The sequence below is a fragment of the Alligator mississippiensis genome, chromosome 16 (assembly GCF_030867095.1).
Source record: "Alligator mississippiensis isolate rAllMis1 chromosome 16, rAllMis1, whole genome shotgun sequence".
Lineage (NCBI taxonomy): Eukaryota > Metazoa > Chordata > Crocodylia > Alligatoridae > Alligator > Alligator mississippiensis.
This window is the reverse complement of record NC_081839.1, coordinates 31,163,007-31,183,777: the sequence shown is the minus strand read 5'-3', so window position 1 is coordinate 31,183,777 and position 20,771 is coordinate 31,163,007. Positions and strand designations below refer to the sequence as shown.

Sequence of the window (20,771 nt, the reverse complement as noted above, 5' to 3'; positions counted from 1 at the left end):
CATTCTTGGGAGATCTGCTTTGTAACATACTTCTGCAGAACAGTGCCACCACTTTAGACTCCATTCATGTCTTCTGATATTAAGCAGTTGAAGCAGTGTTTGCATTTCAGTAAAAAGCTTTAGGAAATTGTACCTGCATTTTTGCACAGTCTTCCTTTTAAGTTTGAGTTAAATGCTAAAGACCCAAATGGTTAGTTCTGTCTTGTTCCCAATTGCCAGGTTTTGTCTCTTATGAAGATGGCTAGAGAATTAAAGCCTGCAATTGCTTGGCCATGCTGAGCCAGCCTTTCAGCACTTAGTTGTAGCTGAGAGAGCACTAATAACTTCTACAGTTGCCATTATGCCATTCTGTGGACAGCTTTCTCTTTCCCTAGACTAAATAATAGAGACTCTGGGCTATTACTGGCTAAAGAAAAGGACTTTTTCTCAGAGGTGTGCAATCCTTTTTAAAGCTATCTCTTTCTCCTCTTGTCTAAGCTTATTTTCATGAGCTGCTGTGTATAGTCGCCCTATTTTTGTCTTGCATATACCACATCAGCTCAGATAGGTAGGTTTCTGGTTTGTTCCTCTGTGATAGAAGAACATGGCTTTTGGGGTGTGGGGCTTCTGCTCAGTGGGTTCCCTATGCTGCTATGTACGAAACAAATAGCGCACAAATGGCAAAACTTTTACTGATAAGCCTGGGGACTGATTGGCCTTGTATCCTTAATTCTGTAGATGTGTAGACAGTCTCCCTGTTGAAACGCAACTCGGAGAAACTTTTCCACCAGGAGGGAGGAACAGTCTCGCAAATGTACCAGACAGTATCTTAGAAAGTATCAACTGTTTCATCTAATTGTTAACGGGAGTAATTTTAAATACCGAGTGCTGTTCTGAGAAAGTGCACGTACAAGTGGGAAGTGACTGCAGAGGGTCAGATACCGCACCTGATATTCGCATGCAGCTCATGGAAGGCAGTGGCACCTGGAGACATATCAGGGGTCTAGATCCCTTTTTCTTGCCCATAAGCTTCATTTGTTACGTCAGTGAGGGTGTCTGCCTCTTAGCAAAAAACCTTTGCTTCGTATCTCCTCTTCATTGCTGTGCGGTCTCTGTTGGAGTGTCACTTAAAATTTGATTCATAGTCTAAACTTTCATTGAAGCACACCTTGGTAACTTTTATAGGGCTTGTTTCTATGGGGAAATTTTACCCGTATTTTATCACTATTGGGATGAAACTTCCCATGCGGACACTCCTGAAATGAGAGCATCTTTGTTGGGGGGAGGGTGGGGGGGAGAAGGTTTGCTATGGCTGTATCAGTATAATTATGCTGGTAAATTGCAATGTGAAAAAGTCTAGACTGTGTCTCCTTTGATAGAAGCACTTTGCATTTAGCAAGTCAGCAGCTCTGTCATTTAAAAATGCTGCCTATTGAATATTACTGCATCACACTTCTTAAGATGAATTCAGTGCGAGACCTAACCTCCTGGCACCTAGACACCAGGAAGAAAATGTGCTAGTCGGGAAGATTCTCCTTTTTTTTATGACAGTTGGAATTTCTACGGGAACTTGAGCACCCGCAGTTGCACGTGGGACTGTTTATTTGTCCGTCACTGTGTCTTACGCGCACTTGCGTTTTGGGAAAGGCTGGTGACCAGCTCTGCGCAATCTTTGCTGCTGCTAAATCTTTGTGGTCTCAGACTGGTGACTCTGCCTTTATCCTTCCATGCAGGTGGTGCGTCTGTGTCAGAACCCAAAGTTGGCATTGAAGAACAGCCCGCCCTACATATTAGATCTGCTGCCTGATACGTACCAGCATCTCCGAACCATCCTGTCACGCTACGAGGGGAAGATGGAGACCCTGGGAGAAAACGAGTACTTCAGGGTGTTCATGGAGAACTTGATGAAGAAGACCAAACAGACCATCAGCCTCTTTAAGGAAGGGAAAGAAAGGATGTACGAGGAGAATTCTCAGCCTAGGTAATGCGGAAAACCTTACTGCTAGTACTTGCAGCACATGTCTAGCTGAGCGGGTGGGACATTGAGCGCACAGCTTAATGGTTAATCCAGTGTCTGGCAGTGAGAACAAAGAGTTTGGTGGTGAAGGAGACTTAAAGCTAGCTAGAGAAGATCAAACTTGAAGTGAAATATTTTGGGCTAGAGCGAAAGCAGTGAGAGGACAAAGAAGAGATCAGTATTCTAGATCTGAGCATTCTTGGCTGTTGAGTCTTGAATTGAGTTACACTAGGATAAAGAATAAGATTATTTCTGTTCTAAGCAGGCATGCGATTTTTATGCATCTGCGAACAGCTCCATGTTGGAGTGAGTATATCTGTAAAGTTCTTTTGTACATGAATTGGCGAAGACGTTAGTATAGCTGGGGGGGAGTTTAGAGTTGAACATGAAGTATTTCATTTTGGAAATTGGAGTCACGACCTCTGCTTTCTGAATTTGTATTTCAGTTCCGAGCATTGCTTCATTTTTTAATTAAAAAAAACAATTGGAAACATATGAGGCTGGGTGTGGGGAAGGGGGAATAAAATTGAGACTTAAATCCTCCTTATCTCGGTTCAACCCTCTACTAGAATTTGAGTTGGAGCCAGTCTCTCCTGGGTATGTGATGGACCTGTTTGAGTCTAATGGAACCTGAGCTTATCCAGGGGTCTCTGTGGGAGGCTGTTCTTTCAGCAGATCACTTTATCAGTAGTTTAGAAATGTTGTTGCTGGCCACTGACAAAAGCTATGCTGGCCTTCCTTTCTTCATGGCACTGCCTTCGCGGCCCTCTCTTTAGCGAGAGACTGCAGTGACATTGATGTTTGGCCTTTGTACCTGTCCTTTGGATCTCCCTGAGGCTCAGCCGTATGGGTACAGAACAAGAGGCGCTGCTGGTGACTCTGGTAGGTGGTCTCCCAGTGATGGGTGCAGACCTGGTGCTCAGTCTGCCTAGCCATTTGATGCCATTGATCTCAGGCTTTGCTGACTTGACTGCGGACCCCAAAAAGTCCTTTCTCTCCTCGCTGAAGATTGTCAGAGGGTAATTTCCATCTTCCTTGCAAGCACATTTGGGAGGGTCTGTAGAGTTTTACCTTGTCACCCCCTGTGTGTGTACACACCTGGCTACTGGAAAGGTTTTTGAAGCAGCATGGTGTCTCCTTGTATGCTTCATTTAATCCAGTCATAGTAGGTCATTTTTTATCAATTCAGTTTTGACTGCTGTTTACAGGAGTTGAAGTGGAATTTGGCAGGCCACTTATTAAATGAGGTATCTCTCCTTTAGGGTATTGCCCCACTACTTTATGGCTGCAAGCTGGTTTCTCAGTGGATGTAATTTTGGTCTGCAAAATTCTTATTAGACAGAGACCTGCCTCCCTTGGCTCAGCTGCCACAATTGGGGTCAGCAGAGATGGTTGAGATGGAGTCTTTTTAGTTTAAAACATGGGGCTTGGTGACATGATGTCATCTTTGAGGGCATTTTAAATTTGCAACTTGTTCTTCCCCTCTGACCAAAATAACCTGAATCCACCAGGCAGCGCACCACGCTGTGAGGCCTGTGTAGCTTCCTTGGCATCTTGGGTGGGAGGAGAATTGAAATCATTTTCAGTGTCAGGAGCAGAGTGAGGGGAGGACTGAGGTTGCTAGGTTTGTCTGGCATGGAAAATGGTGAGAGTTGTAGTGACTGCTTTGTTATTTAGCTTTGCTTGATGCACACCCAGAGCAGTGGTGTTTTTTGTCTTTTATATATGTAAAAAAAAAAAATGTGGAACTAACCAACCAGTTAAGTTTGTTTGCAGTCAAGCAACTGTTAAATGGATGAAGCCCTAGCAACTCTGCGCATGTCATTTTTAAACAAAAATGGGAAGTAATGGAACATTTACTTTGCATAAATTTATTTTCATAATTTTGTACTGGGGGTGTGTTCATATAATGGCACCTTTACTAATTTCTGTTTTTGTTCACTCTTCCATGACCCTCCAGGACTTGCTTATTAGGATTTCTAAGTGGTTCAGCTTTTTAGGTAGGGCCTTGCAAGTCCCTGCATAACAATTTGCTGTCCAGGTATCTTCTCAAATGTAGAAGGTCAAAGTGGAACGAATGTGTCGCAAAGACATTTTAGCCCTGCTTTTTGTCAAATGCGTAGCTTTCTGTTCACAAGCCTTGTGGAGCCCTGCTTCAGAGCTCCAAACGAGACTTGCCATTTTCCTGTTTGCTGCTTATCTTTTGAAAATTAATTTCAGATTTCTGTGTCAAGATGTCAAGGTTTGGGGCCAGCGTAATAAATAAGTCCAAATGAAACTCCATGCGACTAGTCCTTCGGGGGCTGTCACTAGCACTCTCTTAGAGTCAGTCTGCCGAAGATTTGACAGCCCCGTAGTAGTGGAGTTGCTGGGCCTGCAGCATTTGGTCAGCCACAGCCCTTGTAGTTTTAGCTGCTTCTCCACTCCCTCTTCATCTCGTCCTAGGAAGAGGTAGCGACCATAGTACAATACACTGATTTGTCTCTGAAGGATATACTTTAGATAGTCTTTATCTGGGGAGCAGCTGTGGCTTGGTAGCATTCCTATTGTTTCTGTTTCCCCATAGAATAAAAAATGCACCATTGATAAAAATAGTGTGTACACATGAGTCAGGCACCAACTCAGGATATTACTTGCCTTGAAAGAATGTGTTCTCGGATTCAGGTGGCATCTTTTGCCAATGGGCTTGACGGGCCTTCCACTTCCAGCAGTGTGCCAGGCCAATTACTGTGCTATCAGATGGCAGTTAAAAACCAGCTACTGCAGCTTGCAGAAGTGAATTGGGATCCTTGGACTTAAAGGAGAATTGAAAGTCTGCTTTAAGGAGCAGTCTTCATATAATCTTACTTCAGTGAAATGATTGAATAGTTTTCTCCTTTACTTCCCTGTTGAGATGCACATTCAGGGTTTTTTGTCTTTTCTTGTAACCCTTCTTGACAGTTAGATACCTAAGGCAGTGGAAGAAATTGCTACTCCCTGACCTGTTTTAGAAGTTGATTATTGGCTGTTCTGGAAAAAGCTGAGACTTGTGAACTTGTATCTGGTTGTCATTTGAACTTTACTTCCTCTTTTAATATAGCGTGTGTACATCTCTTCTTGCTTAGGAAAGATGCTGCTCATCTTGCTCTTGGTTTCTGTGGCTTGTGCTGAAGCTAGGTGGAATGCTTCCGTAAACCTGCTTTTTTTAATCTGTTTTTCTTCACCCTGTTCAGTGCTCACTTTTATATTCTCCTTGAGCTTTTCTCAGTGTTTTGATTTCCTTTTATTCCTTTCTTACTAATGCCTTATCTGTCTTCCCATCTTCTGAATTCAGCCATTACCAGTACTTTGTTTCCTGTTGTGCATTCTCTTATTTCCGACCCTATAGATAGCTCACAGTTAAGAGCAAAGGCAGGATTTGGACATTTGCATAACTAGTGTGCCAATCATGCTGGGTCCTGTTAATCAGGGGGACATGCTTATAAACAAGTGACAGGGCAGGGAATTGGGGATTTTTAAAATCTTTTTTGAATGCAAAATATTTTTGATCTTTGAGCAGCTTGAATGCAATCCATGGTGCGTTCTTGTGAGCTAGACTGGGCACCTGGACACTTGCTTTTTCACACCAGTATAACTCGCCTTAAACCAGTATAAAGAGGAGTGAACACATGGCACTTAGCTGCAGAACTGTAAGTTATAAAAATAGCTCATATGCTGACATTGCCTCCAGGAGATCTTTTCTTTCTGTCTGCTCTGGAAAGCAGTGTTCCTTTAGGTTGCAATACAAAACCAATGTAAGTTATGCTGGAGTTAGTGTAATGTGCCCGGGCCCTGAGGCAGGAATGGAGAGAGAGATGCTCTCCGAGGGCGTCTGTGATCATGGATCCTTCATAGTGCTTGTAGCTGCCACAGAGGTGTTGCATGAAGACATCGGGCGCATCTTAGAACGTGATGATATGACTGACGTTATCCATTTAGCAAACAGCTCTGATGCCCGAAAACCTATAGTGCAACCCTTGCGCGTCATCTAGTCCCGAGTATTTTTTAATTTCTTGTCGCCGTGTGCCATACGCGATGCCTACATCAGGGTTGTGCAGAAGCATAATATGGCTGCTGCATGATTTTTACTGTAAAATGGGCTTAGTTTAAAATCCCATAACAGAAAGGAATATAAATTGAAAGGGTTTAGAAGATGAAGTTTTAAAGATTAGAGCAGAAGCCCTTGATGTATTTTATCTCTAAGAGAGTTCTTTGACGCACCTGTTTTTCTGCTGTGTTCAGGAAGTTGAAATAGGCTTGTAGAAACACCCTACACAGGCACGTGGCTGCAAAGCTGCCTTTTTTTAAAAGTGTGATCAGAAACCAAATCAAACTGAATTCGGTCTCTGTCTCTTTCCCTGTTCATTAACAGCCAGCGTACCCAAAGCATCCTTTCTCTGTGGCTAACACCAGTGCTAAGATTAGCAGACTTCCACTGCTATTAACACTTAATTGTTTCCTTTCTTTTCTTAGGACTGTAACTGCTGTTTCTTAACTTGCAGGGCTGCGGTTTGGAGTAAAGTGGTTCAGTCGCACTACTGTCAACTTGCTTCAAGTATTGCATTATTTTGGACTCTTTTGGGTGGTTTTTTTTTCCACAGCCCTGTGATATGGGAGCTTCACTGATGTGTTGCTCAGCCCTTCCTTTTAATTCACACATTTATTTACAGGTTGCTCTCACAACAGAACTGTGGCTGCTTTTAAACCACACCAGCTCTGCTTAACTGAATGTGTGTGGTGCAATGGCTATTTTTGAGTTACTACAGACTATAAAAATACTGAACAATAACTTGTACTTAAATTTGAAAAAGAAACAGTTCCGGAGTAGGATTTTTTTTTTCTTCTTAAGAAATAATTGCATTTCATCTGCATATAGCTTTTTGTAGGGCCTTGTGGGTCTGGTTTGTACTTGATAATTAGCAGCATGGTTTCAAAATACTGTACAGATAACTTTGTATCTGAATTTAGTAACGTATGATTACAGGAACTGGTGGTTCTTGATGTTGGAATCAGCTATTTTTTCAAGGCTCGATTCCTTTAGAGAGAGATAGGCAAAAGAATCTAGTGACCTACTCTTCCCATAAAAATATATATATTCTTTTGTTCGGAGAAGTACCCCAGGATGGGGTTAATAAGGTTTGTATTCTGTCTGGATATGTGTTGTCACCTAACCAGAGGGGGGGAGGCCATTCAGTTATATATAGTTCATGCTAATATTATAAAGTGACATGTTCTTGGCTTTGCTTGTAGTCTAAAATGTAGAGAGTAATGGAAAGATTATCATGATTCTCAGAAATGTGCATGTGCTACCTTGAAAACTCAACCATCTGGCCCTTAACACCTTCTCCCCCCACCCTCCACTACCAGCAGCGAGTCTTCGTAATGGCCTTGTGTACCGAGAGAGGAGTGGATTTGCGACAGAGTTCAGAAAGGGCTGGGTGAATGTTAGGGCTGTGCACAGCACCGTACCTAGACTTCTGGAGGCCCTGGGTGAACTTTTAGTATTGCCCCCCGCCCTTGCCATAGGTAATGATAATATATATTTTTTTTAATTGCTATTTTTGGGCCCCTTTTGTGTCTGGGCCCCGGGCAGCTGTCCGGTTCATCCATTCCTGTGTCCTGCCCTGGTGCAAGAAGGTTCGGAGATACTTGTGCTGGGCACAAATGACATAATGAGGCTGGTGGCATAATCGGACTGGAGGGAATGAGGGCATGGGGGGGTGGCGGAGGTGGCTGGATCAGCATTTGTAGTCTCGAAGGCTGCCAGCATTTGAATTCAAAAGACCAGGGTGTGACATGGTCAAGATCACACGGGGAACAACTGACCTTGTCACTTATGTAGCGGTGGGGATAGAAAATGACCTCATCAATTGTTCCGTCCTACGGTGTGTTTACCCAGTGTCATAACTGAGCCCTTTTATTGCGTGCGATTTGATTATCTGGAAGTGAATAGTCAATAGAACGAGTTGCACGAACAATATCTACCCGAGCGGTGCACAGGAGGTATGTAGAGGGTGGATGCAGTGGAGAAGGGTGGGGTTAGATAACCCCAGATGGTTTCTTCCTTTTAAACACAAAGAGAGAAGAATTCTGGCTAAATAAAGGTTACTTCCTGCAGCCGGGCAGTGGCAGCACCACCTTCTCCTGTCTGCTGAGCTTGCTTAATCATCTTAAGGTCACAGTAAGTGAAGTAGGTAGCACTGGAATGCTTTCAGTTCCGTCAGGGAAGACCCAGTTACCTGCGACAGAAATGGAAAGCTGTAGTTCACACATCCGTCACCATTCATAAATCCCCTCTGCTGGGCAAACTGTGAATGCCACTTAACAAGTGATCTCTTTTCTGGCGGGTATCTAAATACTATCAGGTGTGGTTGGGAATGTGAGGCACCAAAATAATGTGCCCATCGATAAATACAGATGTGAAATGTCTCAATTTCCTGGGTATTAATGGTCTTTGAATGGAGGAAATGGGCTCTCTTCTCATATTCTGAATCAGTTTGTAGTTTCCTGCTCTCCTTTCCACTGTACATTTTTTAAGATTAATTTCTCCTTGAAGAAATTAAGCTTAAAAAAAAATTTCTTAATTTCTCCTTGAAGCTTTGGTGTGGAGATCGAGGGGCTGCATGAGAGAAGCAGATGTTTAGAAGTTGAAATAGGCACCACTGGGCATGAAATGACTGAAATGTTGTTTCCTTGCTCCTTGTCATTTATGCAGGTAGGATGTAAAGTCAGGAAATGTTAACTCAGGTTTAGCTACTTATACATAGCTTTGGGGTGGAGGGGTCGGGGGGAGGATGCTTCAACTGAACTCGGTGCTGACTTGCGGCTGAGGTTTCAGACGTTGGAGCACACCAAATTGTCATGCCTTCTGACAGCGAGATTTGCATGCTGCTGCCTCAGCAGGATTTCATACTGTACACTTGCTCCAGGGCATAGAATTACTAATCCGTGCAGGGAAAAAAAAAAAAGCTTCAGCTGTTTAATGTGTACTGGAAATGAGAATACTCAGCCTTGGTGAGAGGAAGGAAACGGAGCTAAATGCAAGACAAAAAAAGGTGGGGGGGAGAGGTTGTACCTCTTTTTTTTCCTTCCAGATTTGTTCTGTGCTTTAAGCTGTTACCCATGTAAATTCTAACCAAGAAACATCCAACCGGGGAACTTCTGCTTGGGCCAATAATCCCTCCCTGCCCTCCCACCAAAATGCAAAAAGCAAATGAAAAGGGCTTCTAACTGTAGCAATACAAAAGAGAGAACCAAAAAGAAACCCCCACCCCTTCTGTCACTTCCTCCTAAAGCAGCGAAGACTTTCCAAAATACTAGAGTACTTGTGGCAGCTACATCTGCATTTAAATTAGAGCATGTTAAAGAGTGGAACAGACTTCGAAGCTGTCCCCAAGAAAGGCGTCCTTGCCAGGCCGCAACACATGAGTGCAAGCTAACTGCCTGGTACCCAATGGGAAATTCATTACCATTTAAATGTGTTTGGGAAGGGGGGAGGCATGAATCTGTTCCTTTAAATGTGGGCTTTAATGCATGGATGAAGTTTTTGCTCATGGATTTCAGAATTGTAGCCAATTGGAGCTAATGTTGCAAAATTTTTCATTTTACATTAAAGCTTCTTTCCTACCAAAAACACCACTCTTACCTTGCAGACCAGGTTCAGAAGTGAAATTTTGACTTTTTGCAGTATTGCACAGTAATAGGGGTTGGGATTTTGATCCTGTTTCATTTCTGTACCTTTGAGTCTAAAACAAACCAAAAAAATCAACAATTGTCTAGGAAACTGCTTCACATTGTGAACTCTAATTTTGTGGCTAGGGCTGGAGAAGCATCCAACTAGTTTATCACCATCCTTGGGGTTTGAACCTGTATGCTACTGCCTGTCTGCTTTTTTTTTTTTTTTTTTCACTGAAACGCACTACGATGAGGTATTTCCAGCTTGGAAACAGTGAGTGAGGATTTGTAGATGAAGTTTACTTCTGCTTTGTAGGAAATTCAGCCAGGTTTTGGTTGCTTTCTAATAATTTGAAACACCCTTTTATAAGCAGGAAAACAAGTTCATGAACTTGCATCCTTTGCTCTGTCCCCAGCTCCCTGAAATGTGGGTCAGATTGCATTTCCAGTTAGCATGCCAGCAACCGCTGACTTGGCAGCACGATTCATTGACAACTGGTTGCTTCTGAAATGTGGCTAGAATTATAGTGGTGCAGTGTTCTCCCAGTGCCAGCAGCATGACGAGCAAACCCGGAGGTCTGAGTCCAGATGAGCGCAGGGAAAGGGCTGTGTGAGTTGGCTCAGGCCCTGCCTCAGTGTGCCATTCTGACATTTTTCATTAAAATGTTTGACGGCCTGAAAACAGCAATACAAGCTGGAGTTTTCTCAGGGATTTTTATCCTCATGGCCAAATTTCTAACCTGAAATGTTGACGAGATTCCTGGCACGTGTGGCATGTGAGGCCATTTTGTTTGGTACGCCACAGCTGGCTTGGGCTCTGAGCAGATGCCATCGGCCATGGAGCTGGGCTGCTCCCAGCAGGCGGTGGGGAGCCTGTGAGCCCTGCTGCAAGCAGCCCGGGCGCCGTGGCAGGCAGCAGCTGCTTGGAGCCCGGGCTGACTATGGCAGGCAGCCGGGAGACTGCAACTGGGGTCTGGAGCCCTGGGTTGGCACCATGGCTGATGGTGGCTGCACACGTGCCTTGGCTCATGGTGCGGAAGTGGCCAAGGCAGTGCAACCCTGGCCTCTCCCCTGCCATCCGCCCAGAGGCATGCATGCACTGGTTGCCAGCAACGAGCTGAGCTGGGCTCCACAGACCTCGGTGCAGCTGTTTGTAACCTCCCAGCCACCTGCTGCGTGCAGCCCAGGCTCCGTGGCAGTTGGCAGGGGCCTGCCCAGAGCCCGGGCCGGCTGTGGCAGGTGGCTGGGAGACTGTAAACCACTGCACCAATGTCTGCAGAGCCCCGGCTTGGCTTGTTGTTGCCAGCGGGTTCATGCATGCCTCCAGGCGGATGGCCGGGGAGGGGGCTTCAGGCCAGAGCTCCAGACCCCGGTGCAGCTGTTTGCAGCCTGCCCACCGCCTGCTGCGAGCAGCCTGGGCTCTGTGGCTGGTAGCAGCTGTACTAGTCCTTGGGGCGCACAGCAGGGAAGGGGCTGAGGCAGTGTATCCTGGCCCCTCCCTCACCATCCTCCTGGAGGCATGAATGCACCCACTGCCAGTCTGCCCCTGGCATGCCAAATTGAGTAGTGAGTCGAGGTTGGGATGTTGTTGGCACCCTGGCCAAAAATGTTGCTGACCCCTGCGTTGGAGTGATATGCTGGATTTGAGAACGAGGTTTGGCAGAGGAACCTTTTGCAGCATGGAAGGAATGACCTGTTTGTATGCTTGTGGCATCACTCTGCTTCTTCGAGGAGAGTCTCCTTTTCCTGAGCTTCATGGAGGGCAGAACCTGGGGAGGGTAGAGCAGTGATGGAGGAACCTTGTTTCAATTGAAGGGTGAGAGGGTGTGTTCAGGAACTGCTGTAGCTAGGACTTTTTACAGCGTTGTGATGTGGTCACTGGGATTCCTGTGTCTTGGGACTTCAACTCTTGTCCCAAGAATAAGTGGTCTAGTAGAGCTCTTTTGAGGGGTGTTTGGAAATAAACCCCCTGTCAGAGGTCAAGTTGTGCTATTATAATTCGGAGAATGCAATAAAGGAATGCATCTGCTAACTAGACGAGCCACTGTCCGTTATCTTGCAGATTCTCAGAGGAAACGTCCAAGAACTCCCTAGTCTAGTCTCTGATTTATGCTTCCTCTTAAGCACTCTGTGATTAAAGATCCAAATCCAGCAGGAGTCAGAGAGGGGTTTTCCCTTTGCATCGAAAGAGCAAAGCGGTCCATTGCTAGTGATCCAAGCCTTGGGCTCTTAACGCCTAGAATCAGATCAGACGCTGGTGAAGTCGCCAGCTTCTTGTGGTACGAATACTGGGCAGTAGGGAAGGTGCTAAAATCTGATGTCCTCTCTGGGCTCCATCTCCTCCTATCCCTTTGCATGTGTGCCAAAGTACCCCCACCGTGACTATTGCAGCGGTATATTAAGCCAGCTGCTGCCCTGTAGCGTAGAATTAACTTCATTTTTACAGTTTATACAATGTTGAAGTGCATTATGAGTCTATAGATTGAAAGAATATAGGCACAGATGTCAAATTTGTGTTGTGTTTGTTCCCATTTGTTGGAGAACACGCAGAATTAGACATTAATGTGTTTAGTTTTGTAGTCTTGTGAAACGTGTCTTTGGCACTGCTTAACATTTTAATTGGAGCTTTCTGTCTGTAGTTTTTTAAATGTTTTTTATTTTTCAGGGTTTTTTTTCAGCAGCACCAAAATCCAAGTATGCTAGTACCAATGTATTGGCTCTTCAGCATCTCACAAAACCAGTACCTTGTAGCCAGTCGCATTTTGGTTACAGATGAGAACCCAAATTAAGATTCTTCGCATCCCTGCAAATGATTGCAACTAATGAAGAAGGAATGAGCAGAAATATTTAGACCTATGCTCTCATGTATTTTTTTTAATGTCCCCTCAAACCTTTGTTGAACACACAATACTAATGTGACACATCTAAAACTGCAGGCTAAATACTTGGTGCTGTTTTATATTATACCAAGAACAGGAAGGCAGCGTTAAAGGGTTTTGTGTGTGTGTGTGTGTGTATGATTTATTTATTTTTTTTAAGTATCGTAGCAAGGAAGTGACGGTGATGCTCTGGGTTGAGACTCTTCTTGGTAAAAAGGTTTATTGCATCTAATTAACATGCCAGATGCCTTTTTTCCCCCATTGGTGCCTTGATGAATTGGTCCACAAAAAATCAATGCAGTCTAGCTGACTCGGCAGACTCGTGTGGAGTGGGCATGTAACTTGCTGGTTTTAAAATGTCTGTCTTGGTGATAGTGCTAGAAATAGCTTCACAGCAGCCTGGGGAAGTGCTTTTAAAACTCAGTGGCTCAGCATTGCTCTGGAAGGTGACTCCTGCTGTTGTCAGTAATAGTTAAGCGGAATTTCATTCACTTCCTGTGTTGGAAGTTTTGTTGAAAGTAGTTCCGTCCTTTCTATTTTTAAACCTGATTACTGTGTGCAGAGGACTCTGAAGCTGCCGTTGAGTTATAAATGTTATCTTGGGATCACTTCTTGGGCGTTTATATGCAGCGCCTGTGTGCAGGGGGCAAAGCTACAGTAATGCTGAGAGCGCGGTGGTTGCTGGTGGGGTGGCAGGACGTAGTACACAGGTGTTCTTTCTGGAATGTGAATGTGGCACAGCTATTTATCTGCTTAAGTTGAGCCCTCTATTAAATTTTTGAGCCCTTAAATCTTCAGAAAATTTAGTGTCATTCCTGGGAAAATTGATTCAAGGGCAGCTTCTATTATGTCATTATACTCGGGTCTTGAACCCATCTTCATTGAAGCAAAGGGTTTGAAGTTGGAACGTGGGTTCTGTTTTGGGCCCTGTACCAGGGTCCCTATGCAAGTCTAGCCCAGCCATTAAACTGCTCTACACCTGTGTTTCCCCATCAGTACAGTCGGGGCACTTTCTTCCTATGGGTGTTGGCATCCTAGGATTAAAGGCTGCTTAATAGCAAACTGTTTATCAATGAGACTTTTTGGACGCCAGCAGAGCTAACTGATGGACATCTTCAGGGCTCTTGTCAGAAGAAATCCTGTTTTAATCTGACTTTTTTTTTTTGTCAAGCCCAGATTTCTCCCAAGCTGTATCCGATCAAAGCAGTTTGCTGGTCTAGCAGATTTAACAGCTTGAAATTGCTGGGCATGAGAAGTAAGCACATGATGGGGTCTGAGTTCAGATCACATGTTGTCATCAGTGCTTACAGCACCCAAGAAGCATGGAGTCCTTTTGGATATAGCAGTTGCACACTTGGGTGTGTGCTGCTCCTAACCCATAGTCCTTGCTGGGTCTGGTTTTTATAAACGCCATCTAGTGTTAATTGCACGGTGCTGTTATAAATCCCTGGAGAAACTCAGGGTTTTATTTCACATCCATTTCTTTTATGTAGCCATAATTTCTTGCAGCACTTGTCAGAAATATGACATTATTCTGGAACGATGAACATGCAATTAGGACCTGGAAGTTCTGAATATAATTTGGGCTCCTACCATTAAAGCCTGTGTGGCTTTATCCAGCCCCTATTTTTATCTGCAAAATGTGGGGAGGAAGGGGGGAATATTTTTGCTCCACTGAGTGTGTAGACCTCATCATTGGTGTGATCTTCTTGGTGATCAAAAAGATGCTTAAAGATGACAGCAAAGGAGCAAGCTGCAACAGTAGACCACACGTCTAAGGTATGATTGCTCACCTGTGGGTTGCGATCTAAAAATGGGTTGTAAGAATATATGAAAGGGTTGTGTACAAACTTTAAAAACGGATCAAACTTTTAAACTGGACTCTCCTTTTAAAGGAGGAAAACGTGGGAAACCGGCTTTTCCCTTACAGGCTGACAGAGTTCCAGCCTGCGAGGGGCTGCTTGGTGCCCCCCTGCCCCACACACGGGGCCTGGGGGCGGGGGGTAGCGGGTTGGGAGTCAGGACTGGCCGTTGATGATTACAAATGGATCCTGGTACAAAAAAGTTGAGAACCACTGGTCTAGGGAATCGGGCAGAACGTCCTGTGTCAAGCACGTAGCAGAAGCAGGTGGGTTGGAAGAAGCTGTTTTAAAACCATGCAAGTCTTCGGTAATGGCAAGAAATAAAATACCTGGAAATCGTTACCTTTTTGTTGGACTGCAAGTTCCTGTGGTTTCCTAGCCACTGTTTTTGATGAATTCGCACTGAATAAACCAAATGTTTGAAGAGAGGAGTTTACCTGGGTGTGTTGTCCCAGCATATGTAGCAGCACCCCTCTCTGAGAATGGCATTAAGGAGCCTAAAATTTGTATTTTCTCCCTAAAATTTCTGCCTTTAAATCCATACCTGCCCATCTTATCTACTTGGCCTCTTTTCTCCTGGTGTTGGGGGAAGAGGGTGTTCCCCTTCACACCCCCGCCCCTTTCCTGAACTCTTTCAGGAGCATCTCTTGGGCCCTTCCTCCAGCCCTAATTTGCCATTCTCCACCTTTCCAGGGCATAGCCTTTTTAATTCTCCAGTTGAAATCTCAAGCCTCCCCTTTCCTGTTTAATTCTGGAGATAAATAGGAGCTGTGCAACTCACTTGTACTCCTCCCCATGCTCCCCCCCCCGCAGCTCCTCAGTATCATTGACCTGTGACCTCTGCCAGTCTCAAACTCTGCTGATTTCATTAATTTAAAGAGAGAAGTTCGAGCTAATTAGGGTGTGATTCAAGTAATTCTAGCTTGGGGATTGTTTCGAGGCCAAGGCTGGTCTTATAATTACAAGCTTAATTCTGAGGTCAATTTGAGCATGGCTACATGCAGAAATGTACTCGGTAGTTCACAGCTGCCAAACCTGTTAAGTATTTTCACTTCCATTTTCGGAGCCGAGGAGCCCAATTGTCAGAGGTGCTGAGCACTCAGCTTCCAGCAGTGGAAACTGCCATTGCTCAAGCATTTCTAAAAATCAGGTTATCAGCGGCTAATGAGGCTGTGAGGCAATTTAGAAGATTTGAAGAGCTTGGGAATGAGCTAATCTCCATCACTGCACCATTTAACTCCTGCCTTGCAGGATCTATAGCGCCTTATTGATGGAATGAGCTTCACAGGTCGGCAGCTTGTTCCCTTCAAGTTAGTATAGTGTCATAGTAACCGTGCCCAGGAGTGTCACTGGCATAAACCCTCCCCAGTGCAGACCAAATTGCACCAGGCCTGTCCGCTTTAGATTAGCGCTTAAAGGGTTGAAGGCTGTTGGCATGGGAAAACTGGATTTCTGTAACTCCAGTAAATGCCGGCATTAATAAAGGGGAAACTGGGATTAAAACCTGCCTTTGCTGTTAACCATTGTGCAAGATTTGAGCTCTTACAGTGGAAGACTGCTCCTGTCCTGCAAACAGGAAACCGGAAAGGAAGAGCCTGCTGCTGCAGGTCAGTGGGGACCCAGCGCCAGAAAGCCGAGTGGGGGGCAGAGCCCGGGGAGAGACTGCTGCCCAGGATTTCGCTGGAATTGGAAATGCTTGGTTGACCTGTTAACTTCCTGTGAGACATGTGGAGCAGTTGTGAAGCTGTAGGAAGGAAGTAGCACAACCACAGTGCAGGGGGAGTGAAGGAGGGGGAGAAATAAGGAACGCATCTGCTCGGAGCCTTCAGATCCTTCCATGAAGCCCTAAACTGACTGACTGATCCCCCGACCCCAGTTAGCTGATCAAACTATCCTTCACTTTATGCTGTTTCCTTTCTATTGTCTCTGAGCACTGCTAAAAACCAGCCTTTTAGAGGCTGGGCACTCGGAAGGGAGCACAGCCAAGAGTAGGAGTCAAAATGTAGGCCTGACCAGCCCTCATTTAGTAGGGCTGCCGCTGTCCCAAGTGCATGATTAAATTTGTCTTTAAACAGTCTGTTCCCACCCAAGGAAGGATGCCTCCAGGCTACTGCTGCAGAAGTTCATTAGCTCATAAAATACTTGGAGTGGGAAGGTTCAGTTAGCTCTTTAAACCCTCTTCTCCTTTATATATGGAGGTTAGCTGACTGCTGGCTAGTTAAGCAAGCACTTCTTTTGTCTTTAAGCATGAAACCTCAGGCCCCAAAGTTTTACTTACATTGCAACTGCTGCTTTTTGAGCCTGAAGCTTAAACCACTGAACAGAATTACCGGGTGCCTCTTTCTTTTGGAGCTGTGTTTCAGGTGTGGCATCTAGATCGACTTCAAATAGCAGAGAGATCCAGCTGCTTGGGGTAAAACTGTCAGACATGCTTAAATGACTGAGGAGCCAAAGTCCCATTGAAAGTGAACGGGACTGGGATGCTGAAGCCACTTAGATGCTTTTGACAGCGTTGTCCTCTGCCTGCAGGACCCAGCTGCCCCTGCACTTCTAGGTTTTGGGGGTTGAGGGTTTTCTATTTGGCCTGGGATTTGAAGCAACAGAACTGGTTATAACTGCGCATCTGTTGCAAGTATGAACAATAAAACCTCAGAAATCAAACTTTGCTGCAGTAAAATATTGCTATGCTGTTGCTTGCTAACATCAGTTTGGGCCTCTTTCTTTACACACATGTAGCTGTGTTGCTTAAAACAAAAGCTTCATGACCAAGACCCTGTTTGAAGGCAGCAGTTTGCTCTTGTGTGGTTCGTTGTAATTTAGCAGTCACCAGCATATTTGCTACGCTGAAGCATGTCCTTCTGGGATGCATTCATTCTTCAGCCAGGCTGTTAGTGCTTTTCCCTCCTATCTGGTAACTCGCATGAAATGAGAGCAATTTTGGCCCCAAGGCTGCAATCATATCTCTGTGGCCCTCATTAGAACCTTTTTGCAGTAGTTCAGTTCCTAGCTCTGCATTTGAGAATAGGTCTGAAGATGTTGCGTCGCAGCCCAAATGCCTTGGAGCCAAATAAAGATAACTGTCCAGGCAAAATACCTCTTTTGCTGCTTCAGTTTCATCACGTGCTTATTGGTTACAGGAAGGTCACTAGTTCCCCAGTTGTGTCCACACCTTCTGTCATCTCTGCCCTGCTGCCTGGCACCAGTTACACTTTGTTCCATTTTTTTTTCATGTAAATGCAGTGTTCAAATTTGTGTGGTTAAACCTGCACAAAGTGGGTATTTGTACCAGCTCCTCTGATGCCCTTGCCCAACTGGAGGATCTCTGGAACATGTTTTCTACGCTGAGTTGCAATGAAGCGCGACACCATTTTCCCTGTCCCTGGCTCTATGTTTAAATTTTCAAGCAACTTACCCATACTTGCTGATACACTGAGTTAAATTTGTACAGCTTCTTTCTGTGTTGAGGGTGCAAAGACTCACTTTGGTTCCATTCTTCACTTTTTGCTTTTATTTATTAAGTTGTATGTGTGAGTTGGCTCTGTCCATCTCTGTCAACTTTTGGTGTCATTTTAGATTATTATTAGACTGCCCTCACTGAACAGCACAAATGCCTCTTTCCTTCCTATATAATGACATAGCCTGGCTTTGTCTACAGTCCCAACTTTTGTGCTGAATGCATGTCCAAAAGTTCAGAGTGGACAGGTCCTACAGCTGCGTCCCCTTCATCACTAGGGTTTATCAGGAAAAGAACCAGTTCTTATAGTATATAAAAATCCCACTACTCAACTACATCATTTTCAGACTAATCTATGATACCTAGTAGCATAAAACTGAATAAAACTTTACAGAACTATGTGGCTTTAGGAGTCTTAAGCTCATTGAATACACGCACAAATCATTGTTCCACACGCTGGCCTCTATAGGCATTAGCCTTGTGTGGCTCTGGAGAACACTTCATTATTCTTTAACACCTTCTCAAGATTTTTCTGGGTGTCACAGATGTCGTGCTAAGCTCATCCAACACTGGAGAGAAGAAAATGCCCGATGTGCTGAACCTGAACCTTCAGAACTTCGTGTTCTGTAACTAATCCATGTAGCTTAGTTGTACCGTTATGACACTGCTTCCACACTTGTGTTGGGAATGCTCCATACATACTCAGCTAATCCTTTCGTCCACTGTCACACATTTGTGATACGCTTCAGACTGGCACTGGTGGCTTCATTCCTTTGAATGAAGCCACCTATTTTTTTCCAATGATTTCTAACTATTTTTTCCAGCTCTTTGAGTTGGTTTAATAAAAGCTATCAGATTTACCCAAGCAGCCTTGCCTTCCTTTGAAGGGGCACAAGTATAACTCTTACCTTTGTGGAAGCACAAGTGTTGGAGTCTTAGAGCTCCCTGCCGTCTCCCTTCCGCAGCCATCCCTGGCCTGGTTGCTTGAGGGAGAGGCAGAAAATATGGGCCAAAGTGTGTTAGATAGACTTGTTCTGCAGGTCTAAAGTTTGGCTGGCTCTAGGTTCAATCTCTTATGCCTAAAATAGTGTTAGGTATTAGACTTCAGAGGCAGCTAAGGAGCTGCTTGCATTTACCCTCTGTTGAAATTGCCTTACACTGCCAAAGGAAATTGCGCGCACACACGCACACAACAACGCAGCATTCACAGAGAGCTTTTTTTTAATATCTTCCAAGTGTGGACATATTCTTCTCTCTACGCTCTGTGTTGTAATGAAAACTGATAGAAACTCGATACCTGTAGAGCTGCAGATTCATCTTGCTGCTCTTAAAATACACAGATCTTGGATGTTGCAACAAGTCCAAATACAATGTTTATGTAACATTTAAAATAGAGCTGGCTTTGAAGAGTATCTTGCAGCTGTTGCCTAAGTTCAGCCTGAGCATCTGTTGGGCTCAGATCTGTAAAAAGTGACAAAGACCAGAATCTCTCTGTCTCCAGCTGACAGGTTCTGTACTCCAAGCAACTCACTTCCTTAACTTGGGCAGACGATCAGATGTATGCAAGGAGAAAAAAAGAAAAAATAATGCTTATGTAGGGACTTGTTCTTTTGACTTTATGCCTGTTTAAAAATGCTCTTTCTAGACTCTGCAAAACTTCAAAATACAGGGGATTAAAACACCCAGTGAATCCATGGTGAGGCAGTGCAGGGAACAGAAGCTGATTGTGGCTTGGACTTGGATTCTGGGGCCGTTGCTGGGAGTGGAGACCATAAGTTGTCCATTGAAATATCCTTGTTCAGGGACATGAGCCTTGCTGCTGAGAAGGGTTTGCAAGGAGTATACAAAAAGAAGCAGCCAGGTGAATGACTGGCTATGTTGCTGGGCTGAAGCTGAGAGTTCAGCTCTAAAATAAGTCGCCTTATTGCACTACAAGAAGCTTATTTTATAAATGTCAGCTTTTTGCACTAAAATAAATCACTTGCAACTCTAAAATAAGTCATTTTAGCAGATTTGCATCTCAGGGCCAGTTTATTTCACCAAGGGCAAGACTGCAAGTAGGGTGAGGAGCCTTGGGCTGAAAATTGGTTCCAGTTCAGTGCGATTGGATGACCTCGTTCATAAAACTAATCAAACCAGCGAAAACACTGGAATCAGTGGGCACATGCTGGCTATATCTCAACTAATTGTGTTCACGGATGCGGTTATCCTGCAGTCCTGTTGTAGCTAGCTAGCTGCCGTTGAAAACAAGACATGTTAAAAGGTTCCTGTGAATGACTGGATCCCTCTGGCAGGCATCCGGTGTCCAAGGCTGGTTAGCTTTGAAGTGGGGAGCTTATGGTACCTAGCATTGTAATAGCCTGTGCAGCTCCATTGGTACCAGAGCCCCCGTTTAGTACGGATCTGCCAAAGCCGTCCTTAGAGAAAGCAGAGTTCACGTGCCTCTCCCTTACACCACTACGTCCTCTCCTCTCCTCTCCTCTCAAATGTGTGAGGCCACTGGGACAGGGATCCCCCGCAGCCTAGCCTGCAACTCCAAGACCTGGGCACTGGCGATTAGGAATGGGAAGGGGAGCACATCCTTCATAAAGAACAGGGGGGAGAGGAAGCAAGCAAATGAATGCTCCTTCCACTGGTGAGCAGAGAGCTGTCCCTAACATCCCTGCTCGTGCTGTCAGCCAGGAAGATAATTACTTTGAGCCTTTTAGGGGGAAAAGAGCATGTTCTCATGCAAGATATAGCTACCTGGAGAGTGCTGGATGTGGCCCTAGATAAAAAATAATGCCCCTTAGAGGCTCCATGGTGGAAGACATGGAGCACAGGCCGTGTAGCCAAGAACACTTGGATTCTGATTCTGCTCTGCCTCCTGACTTGCTGCGTAGCCTTGG

At 44.8% G+C, this 20,771-nt stretch overlaps 1 protein-coding gene across 1 annotated transcript in view; it reads left to right on the top strand.

The window, feature by feature from the left end:
* The window catches only part of CBL (Cbl proto-oncogene), a 48,013-nt gene that overhangs the window by 7,409 nt on the left and 19,833 nt on the right, over positions 1 to 20,771 (top strand). The window contains exon 2 of the mRNA XM_059719963.1: positions 1,713 to 1,960. Coding sequence (XP_059575946.1) covers positions 1,713 to 1,960 — 248 coding nt within the window. The remainder of the gene's footprint in view (positions 1 to 1,712; positions 1,961 to 20,771) is intronic.